Source organism: Cystoisospora suis (assembly GCF_002600585.1).
Source record: "Cystoisospora suis strain Wien I chromosome Unknown contig_118, whole genome shotgun sequence".
NCBI classification, from domain to species: Eukaryota; Apicomplexa; class Conoidasida; order Eucoccidiorida; family Sarcocystidae; genus Cystoisospora; species Cystoisospora suis.
This window is the reverse complement of record NW_027152920.1, coordinates 2,365-11,433: the sequence shown is the minus strand read 5'-3', so window position 1 is coordinate 11,433 and position 9,069 is coordinate 2,365. Positions and strand designations below refer to the sequence as shown.

Below are 9,069 nucleotides of genomic sequence, written 5' to 3'. Positions count from 1 at the left end.
TAGCTGCCATCCTCCATTTTTATCTGCGGTATCTAAAGAAGCGGGTTTGACATATCTGAAGGGACAGGAACGGGTCTTCATAGAAAAGAGGCAATGGCTAACGACCCGCCCCCTGAGACTGATACGACTTCTCGTGCCTAATCGATCAAAACTTAGCTGCTTTCGCAAGGGCATCGGCCATCGGCTAGCACGTCTCTTGCCAGCAGGGATGTATCCGCAGGGTATCTTCCACGGGGCCATTCGGGTACTGAACTGTTTCTGCTCTCTGAGCGGCGTGTCTAGGCAAGAGCATTCGACAGCGGTCACGTGCACAGCTCAAGTCAGCAGTGTGATTCTCTGCAGAGCAGACAACCTCCGCCGGGCGGAAGGACATTGCTGCGTTTTTTTCCACGAAGGCAAACAAAGTATCCAATCGTGAGATGGACGGCTAAAACACCAGAAGAAATCCCAAAAGAAAGCTCTCGTGACGGTGTGCGTGATCCTGGCATTCGAAGAGATGCCCAACAACGCTCAAAGGAAGATTGTTTGACGTTCTGTTTTCCATCTGAGTTTTTCTTTTGAGCAGTGGTTTAATGACGCAGCCACCAATAACTGCGTTTCCATCGGGTGTTACTCACATATATCACTACAATCACCTGTCCAAACAAACACGCCACAAGAGACCAACCAATCTCACGGACTAGAGGGAGAAAAAGTTAAGCCGTACTCCTTTCAAGACTGGTAGAATGCAAGGAAGATCACCACACATCAAGCCAACCAGGAACGAACTGGCGACCACCAAGATAGGTCTTAAGAAGCTGGCGACTGACGCAGCTGTCGTCTGTCTCGTTATCTTCCGCTTTTTCTGCCCCTACTCTTTGGATCCGTGCGTTCCGTGTACCGTTGATTGGTGTGGATGTAACACTCTTGCTTTGATCATTTCTCCACTTGGATGGTGCTCTCACTCGCGTTTTCGGAGTGTCCGGCTCTTCAGAAAGGCGGTGGGTTAGACCCCGCGTCGATTTTTCGGGGTGTGACACACTTGTAATATAGGGAGTAAAAAACCCGCAGTTCTCCTCCTGTTCCTCCTCATCATCATACTGTTGCTGAAGTTCCAAGCGTCTTGATCCGGTCACAGGAACCTTTCTCGCCCCTAACACATCGATACTTCTTCCAGGAGTAGTAACGCCCTGACTAGCTTTTGTTTGCTGTCTAGAATACTCCTTCTCGATCCGTTTAGAAGTACCACAGAGATCTCTAGTTCGGGATGGGCCTGAAGTGTCTACCGAGCTATGTCTGATGGTGACGCCTCTTTGTGCCCGTGGTGTTGTAGGGCTATGTCGGAAGCACTTTTCTCTATCTCTCGAGACTTCTACATCTGGTGTCTCGAATCGAACGCTCTTTTTCGGGGTTACTCCCGTTTGACTAACGGCTCTCCTCCGTCCTCTCTCATTTCTGAGGTGTAATCGTGATGGAGAGCATTCTTCACTACTTGACTGAAATTTCTCCGGTGAATAGACTGAGAATGAACTATTACAAAAATCACCCTGGACGTCACGGCCTCCGGAAGTCGGCTTCCTCATGTTTTTTCTCGTCGCTCCATCTTGGCTTGGGGAGTCGGTTATGAGACTCGCGCCTCGCGGAGCCCGAATTTCTTCTGACAGCCTCATGATCCTTCCTGTCTTATTTTGTTCGACCCCTTGTTCTTCTTCTTCCTCTTCCATCTCAGTCATCAAGCGAACGCGAGTCTGGATTTCCTGCAACTCGCGCTTCAGCTCACTAGTTCTATGCCCATTGTAAAGCCGCTGCCACCAAGGCTGACGTGGACGATCCGCGTCTCTCCCCCCTACTCTCTTATACCGGTTGATCTGCGGTCGAAAGGTGCATTGTAATAGCTCTTCTTCCTCGCTAGTTAAAGTGAATTTTCCACTCGATGAATTAGATTTCGCTCCATAAAGCTGCTTCTGCACCGCTACACGGAGTGCCTCAGCTGTGTCTGGCTGTAAGGCTTCCGCTCGAACAAGCTCCCGAAATAGGGCCGCTGCGCGCCTCCTCAGGCGAGTCTTTGAAACGCCAGCAAACTCCATAGAAGAAGAAGTCTCCTTCTTAGCTGTCAAAGGGGCTAGCCTCAGGTTCATGTTTCCAGGGGATTGCAGTGTAGAACTCCATGCCCTTGATGGTGATAAGCGAACAGAAGTCTGAGGAGATCCTAGGGGGAGACACCCGGGTTTCTCATTTCCACTAGAGATCATTTCAGGTGAACGCGTCTCTTCTTCTGCGCCACGTGAGGAAATATCGAAAGACGGAGGACAACCAGTGAGTTTGCAACTCTCGACAACATCTACGAGCGGAGCCATTGATGGCTGCTGTCTCTTGAGGGAGGGTGTAGGGGAAGAACACCTCGGTGAGAAAAGAGATTGGGACGCTGTCTGAGAAGAAGAAAGACGCTGGGATTGTGTCGATTCCGAAGAATGACGGAGATGAGAGGGCAGAGCACGTTCAAGATGAGCGATCTGGACCTGTGACGGGGAATGAGGTAGGCCGCATTCTACGGGAGATGCAGTAGACGGGTACGGCTTGACAGCACTCTGCTCTACTTGGTCTACCACCCGGCGTACCTCTGGCCGTTGTTCACCTGCGTCTACACTATGGACAACTCCCTCTGATTTCACACTTTCTCTCCCCCGAGATCCAGGTGACTTGATAGCATCTCCATTGACTTCATTCGAGGTAGGCATCCCCCCACAGACACCTCCTTGTTCCTCATTTCTCACATGCGATTTGTCTTTGCTTTTGACGCAGCTGGCTTGGGCAAGCGCGGGGGAAGTTCTTGCTGATTCCGCAAAACTACCCAGTTTATTTGGTGCTTCCTTTTCCGAGAAAAAATGTCTCTCGGCCTTGTTAGATACCGTTGAATGATGAATAAGCGAGGTGCGGAACGGATCTGCAGTGGGTCTCTGACAGCGTAGATTCTCCTTAAAGTCTGCCGTACGTGTACCGGGTTCAGCCCTTATGCGGGTTCCCGCCCTAGCTTCAGAGTGTGGCCTCTCATGTCTGTGGTGATTTCGTTGCGAGTCTCTCAAGGAGGTGTATGCAGCCCTTACATCATTATCATCGGTATGGCTGTCTTGATAGCTCAGTGGTTCCTTTTCTCTTTCATTCTCCCTTCCTGAAGAGTTGCTCTCCCCGTCATTCCCCGCGGCAGACCGAACGTCATCGTCCCTGTGTCCCTGTAGATCGTCTCTTCCTACTGACTTCTCTCTCCTCCTTGGATTCTCCCTCGTCTTAAGAGAATCATCAGCGGGGGCTGCTGTAAACTCCTCCATGGGCTTGGATAGGGAGAGACGACGTCTCTCTAATGTGATCGAGGCGTTTACACGGGCATCAACTGTATCAGATTCTTGACGTGTTCTCCTGTCATCTCTATACACCGCTGTAGACGCAAGCTCTGAATGATGAGAAAATCGAATAGGCCCCCCTCTTGCATGTTCACTAATGCCATTCCTACTAGCAGATGAGATGATACCGCCCTTTCCTGTCTCACGGTTGAGTATCGACTTCCGACAGTGATCAACGTCTGTCATCGAGTCTCTGCCGCTGAACTCCATACTCCTTTGGCTAGCAGCGGCGCTGCTAGCTGTTGTATCTCTCCAAGCATCAGGTATTATAGGCTCCTGTGTATCAAAGTCACAGACGGTGAGTTCCTTAATCTTCTCTCTCTGGCTTGAAAGGGTGCCTTCACCTTTCACTCTGCATGAGGGTGTCAGCGTCGGTCGACTTATTTCTCTCCCACCCTCGCTTTCCTTCTTCATCCCACCTGGCCTATCATAGTCTGAAGGAGATGATCGACTACTGTAACCCTTCCTGCTAGACAGGTCTTGCGCCGTTTTCGGAGATCGAGAAACTCCCTTCAAACGACTTGAGACATCTTGGAGACGTAGAGCTGGGATTTCAAGAGAGGGAGATGACGCTGAACAGTTTAACTGAGGGGAAGGCTCGAGACGACCCTGGGATGACGTCGGCTTTCTTTCCTTATAGGCTAGGCCATTCACAAGAGGTGGAGGGGAGCTCTCCTTCTGACGGTGAGAACCAGATGGCAGTTCTTGAGAGAGAGATGTGCTAGACTGTTTTAAGGTTTCCTTCGCTTGGCAAGTACTCGATAAAGAGAAAGAAGAAAGAGAATGACAGGTTGAGAAGACTCTATCTCTTGTCGTTAGGTGTATTGCATGGGAGTCACCTCCATTCACAGGCCCAGGGAGAAAGGTAGAGGTGACCCCAGATCGCCGACGCCTTAGAGACCCATGCGAGGCAGAAATACAAGAGAAAGAAGATACAGACGCTGTTGTAGAAGAGGAAGGAGGAAAGAATGTACACGCAGGCGTTGGTGTCTGAATGACGACGCTATGTCCCTGAGGGGATATATCACCATGCTCTAACTGGAGGCTATTAGCCAACGTCAAGAGTGGACAGGTCGCAGGTCTAGGAGGGGAAGCTGGCTTGTCTGAATCTTGCTGAGACATAGGAGAGGAAGCCTCCGAGGAAGCAGGAAAAGAAGATGGAAAACAGACAGTCTCTTCGTGCAATAGGGGAAGACGTCCATATGGTGTTTCTCTGTAGTTTTTCGACGCTTTTGACGAAGTATCTTCTGAGATGTTACACACGTCTAGAACCCCCCGGGGATGGCATTCTCCCCTGTCGTGATGTGCGTGGAGACGCTGACTTATGAAATCTTCACACGAAGGGGTATGCTGTCTCTTCTTATAGTCCTTATAATGGTGTTGGAGAGATGAAGAAGTCGAACTCTCTTTGCAAGCCATCCTCCGTGATGTATGAGACGAGTTAGGTGTACATACACCTGATCGTGTCTCTTGTTGCTCAGTCATACATTCCGATAGGTCCTGTTCTGGAGAGAGAGAGAAAGGACCTGATGACAAACAGTTTGGACGAATATCCGTCCTAGAAGTCCTGCTCCTAGGAAAATCTGATGGAGATACACCGGAGAAAGCCATCTTCTGTGTTCGACTCTCGACAACCTGATTACTTGGTAGACACATAGGAAGTGAAGAATCTTCCCCACTTGAAGATGTTTTTCTTCTTCTTCCTGTGTCGTCTTTCCTTTCCCTCTCAATGAAGGATGATGACGGCCTTTCCATCGAAGTTACCGCACTCTGGTCCTGCTCGCTGGGCCTCGTACCTCCTGTGTAGTTGATCGGAGGGTTTGGTATGTCCTTTAGAAATGAGAGACTACTCATATCGGTCATGGCCGAGCTCGTTCTCTCGAGTGTGGTGCTTGTACAGTACTTCAAGGTTCGACTCCTAGCACGTCTGCGTCTCCCCCCCTTTGAACTTCGATGTTGGTGAAGGCTACTGCTACTGCTGCTAGATTCTTCACTCTTCGGGTGGTCGTCGTTATGACTGATCCTCTCCTGTGTTGATATGAGTGTCTTCTTTTCACAGGGTGGTAGGGAGTTCCTATGAACTCCCTTCTCTTTCTCCTCACGGTGCATGCATACCATAGGATTCAGAGATCTCCTGAATGAATTCTCTAAGAGAACGAAATCTTCAAGTCTTCCATTAGGAGGCAAGACACCCCCTGGTACAAGTTTCCATGGAGGGATCTCCTTGTCTTCTTTTTCTCTTTCTTCTCTCTCCTCGCACCCCTCAGAATTTCGAATTGGAAAGCTATGATGGACATCGGAAAGTACTTTTGCGTTCTGTGTCAATAGCTTCATCTCTTCGTTCCATACGTCTGACTGTCCATGTCTTCCACTACTTCTTCTTCTTTCCTCCTCCGCACCCCCATCTTTGTTATGAGACACATAGCCCATCTCATCCTTCCGCGCTCTCTGAGATCTCTCCCTGCACCTGCTAGCTTCCTTACAAGAAGAGACTCTTCTACTCAAGACACCTCGATCTTCTTCGACTTTTCCTTCTATCCTTCTATTACAACAAGATCCATTTGTCGGAGAAGCATGATGAGAAGGAAGAAGAAAGAGCTCTTTGTCTTTCCTTTTCGTTTGCATAGATGTCTCCCTCATGCTTCTGTTATCATCAATGCTAACGGGTCTGCTCTTAGATGAAGTCCATGGAAGAGGACTTGTAGAAGTTTTTTGGAAAGAGATCGAGTCTCCATGAGGAGGAGAAGGGAAGGGAGAGGGTGGGGGACTCCGTTGTCTTGTATGAGGAGAGATCTCTCCATCTTGTCTTCCATAAAATTGTTGAGAATCTTTATGGACAGAAGACGCTCTTGGATTGTCGAGAGGAAAGAAATCATCTGTACCAGGACGAGGATGTGTATCTGTTTTTCTTGAAAATGCAGGTGTAGATACAGTCTCGTTTCCCCCTATAGAAGACGGAAAAGGTGGTGTAGATGAAAGACAGGAAAAAAAAGCGTTTTCATCCTTCTTCTTCGTTTTCGCTTCTCTTAGCCTTTGACCTTCCATCTGCTGACGCGATGAAGATGCGGAGAAGACAGGTGAAGGGGGTACCCCAGCATCTTGTTTGGAATTCCCTGCTGGTACTGTTAACCTTGATACAGAAACTTCCTCCGAGCTTATCGTTCTTCTTTCTCCTCTTTCTCTCTTACTCTTCTCCCCTGTCTTAAGAGATTCCATTCCACATGGAGGTGTCTCAACAGGGAGACATTTACTACCTACCATAGGAATGTCTGGGTGACAGGATCTTGAGATCGTCTCTTCAAAGGTAGCTGTCCGATGTGCCACTTCATTGAGGAGACGCTTCATTCGGGACACGAGGTCTACCTCCTCTTCTTCCGAATTTACTTTACCATTATCTGTCTCCCGGTGACGCGACCGTCTTTTTTGAAGAGACGTCTGACCCGCGAGGCTCATCTTTTCCCCGTCTGCTTCATATGTCATGAAGGAGGTCATACATTTCGATGAGGATGAAGAGGAAAGAAGAGAATCGGAGGAACGTGTGGCGTCTGAACTGCATGCTGAATCCTCCCTCCCTCGACAACAACAAGAAGTTTCTTCTTTAGTGGGATAGTTTGCATGCAGTTCGGAGACTCTCTTATAGAGTGACGTTGAATTACCAGGGATCTTTCCCTTGTTTTCTTCTTCTCTCTCTCTTTCCATTTCGTTGTAAGATAGGGGAGTGTACTTGGTTGCTGTCTGTCTATGCTTGACGGTTCAAGGGGGGGGGGATATCCTTCCTAGAGAGACTCCAAAGAAACAAAAGTACGGGGTTCCCTACTCGTGTTTCTCGACATCGTGATGAAGTTCGTACTGTATGCACACCTCGTAGTGCAAGCCAGGTCTTATTATACATAGATAGACATGTTGAAGATAGACAGATAGATTAAAGATAGCTACATAGCGAGATGGATAAGGAGAGAGGGAAAGCGAAGACGACACCAGGAAAAACACCGTAGAAAGGATACCTATGTGACCATTGATAGTCTCCTAGGGTTTGAAAGAAAGTCGCAACCACTTCCTCATCCCAAGAGGATAACAGGTTCAGTCTCCTGTGCGCGAGAGCTAAAGAGAAGAAGATTGGACTGACTTTTAAACTCGGGAAAGCTTCAGACAGGACAACGGAGGATTTAAAGCTGAAATGATGCTCCAAACAAGAACACGTACACCCCAGGGCTGGTGTCTGTACACCAGGACAGTCCTCCCAGCGGAACGAAAACAAGAGACGCGCAAGTCCCTTGTGGCATCGTCATTTGAAGCTTCAGGTGACTTTTAGATTGAATGCATGTAATACATAACTTCTCTCTTCCTGTGAAGTCGGAGACAGCTTCGAGAAAGGATGTACAAGACTGTATTAGGGCGACGAGGGAAACAAGAAAAAAAAGGAAGACGGAGGGGGTACGTCGAGTAGATGCTAGCTGAGGAAGGAAGGAACCGAGGAAAGAAGACAGAAAGTTGCAGAGGCGATGGTTTGCTTTTCTGTGCAAACGGAAGTTTCGCTACCACGTTGATGCGTGCTGCCCACGACTGAGAGTGAAAGCGGGTACAACGGACTTTGTGAGGTGTATAGACACTCCAAAATGCCCGTCAGTTGGCAGAAAACCGCTGCAGCACAGGCCGAAGCTAGCCGTTCTTCAGAAGAAAGGAAACTTGTCATATTGGATTCCCATACATGTCCAGAGAAGTAGACACAGTTAGCCAGCGCTACACAAAGATGAGATGCGCTACCCCGGACAATGTCTTTTGCAGATGCCAGCGTGAGACGCTAGCCGCGACCTAGAGAACGTCTTCCTCCCAGTTCACCGAAATGGACGTGCAGGTGAAAAGATGGAGCCTTTCGAAGAAAAAACGTGTTACAGACAGCCCCGCAACAGCGCACAAGATGATTCAGCAGTTTCCCAACTGGACGCAATCCCACCCGGTCAGACGACGAAAAAGGAGCTGTGTGAAGTACTGCATCAGAAAACTTCAGCTGGGAAAGACAACGCGAAGTATTTCGTGAAGAGAGATGGATGCATGCTCACCAGAAGCCGCTACCATGTCTCTCTCACGCCCTCAGCCGCCATGAAAACTTTCTCCTGATGGCTTCTTATGAAGCCTGCTGATAAAGAAAACCTTTGTGGAATACTGAAGGTCACCCGATCACAACAAAGAAAGGATGGATGTCTTTCTGTTGTGGTTTGACACCGCCGCTGTAGATTCCTTTGACCGGCGCGGCGAGCCGCTCGACTAGCTGTGTCTTCTCTGCTGCGGAAACGACGAGCGGTCAGCCCGAATGAAATGTCTGTGGAGAGAGGTTACTGAGCAAGTGTCCTCCTTTCGACGCAGGGAGATTTACCATGTGACCTAAAGGTAAGTCAATGCGGAGATGACGGCTGGGCCCTGCCGTTTCTTCTTCGCCCTGACCTCATGTTGCCGCGCATGCTATGCTATCTCTCTGCCAGGAACTCCAGACACACGCATGCGCTCGGTGGTTTAGCTCTACAACGGCTCGCGGCCCGGGAGCTAACATCTGGAAGAGCGTTTTTCCAGCTACCGCACTCTGTGGTATGCTGCTCCGTCTTGATTGCCCGGCCATGTTCGTATGGAAGGTCCCGGCGGCCGGACTTCTCTGCTCTGCCCAGAGGATGGAGTGGAGGGGACTGGGAAGTTTCGT

The 9,069-nt window shown here is 49.3% G+C and overlaps 1 protein-coding gene across 1 annotated transcript; it reads right to left on the bottom strand.

Annotated features, from left to right (window-relative positions):
- Positions 1 to 526: 526 nt before the first annotated feature.
- On the bottom strand, positions 527 to 8,726 carry CSUI_000289 (uncharacterized protein). The gene has a single exon (XM_068060523.1). The coding sequence runs from the start codon at positions 7,074 to 7,076 to the stop codon at positions 738 to 740; it is 6,339 nt and encodes a 2,112-aa protein (XP_067927500.1). The 5' UTR covers positions 7,077 to 8,726; the 3' UTR covers positions 527 to 737.
- Positions 8,727 to 9,069: the final 343 nt, after the last annotated feature.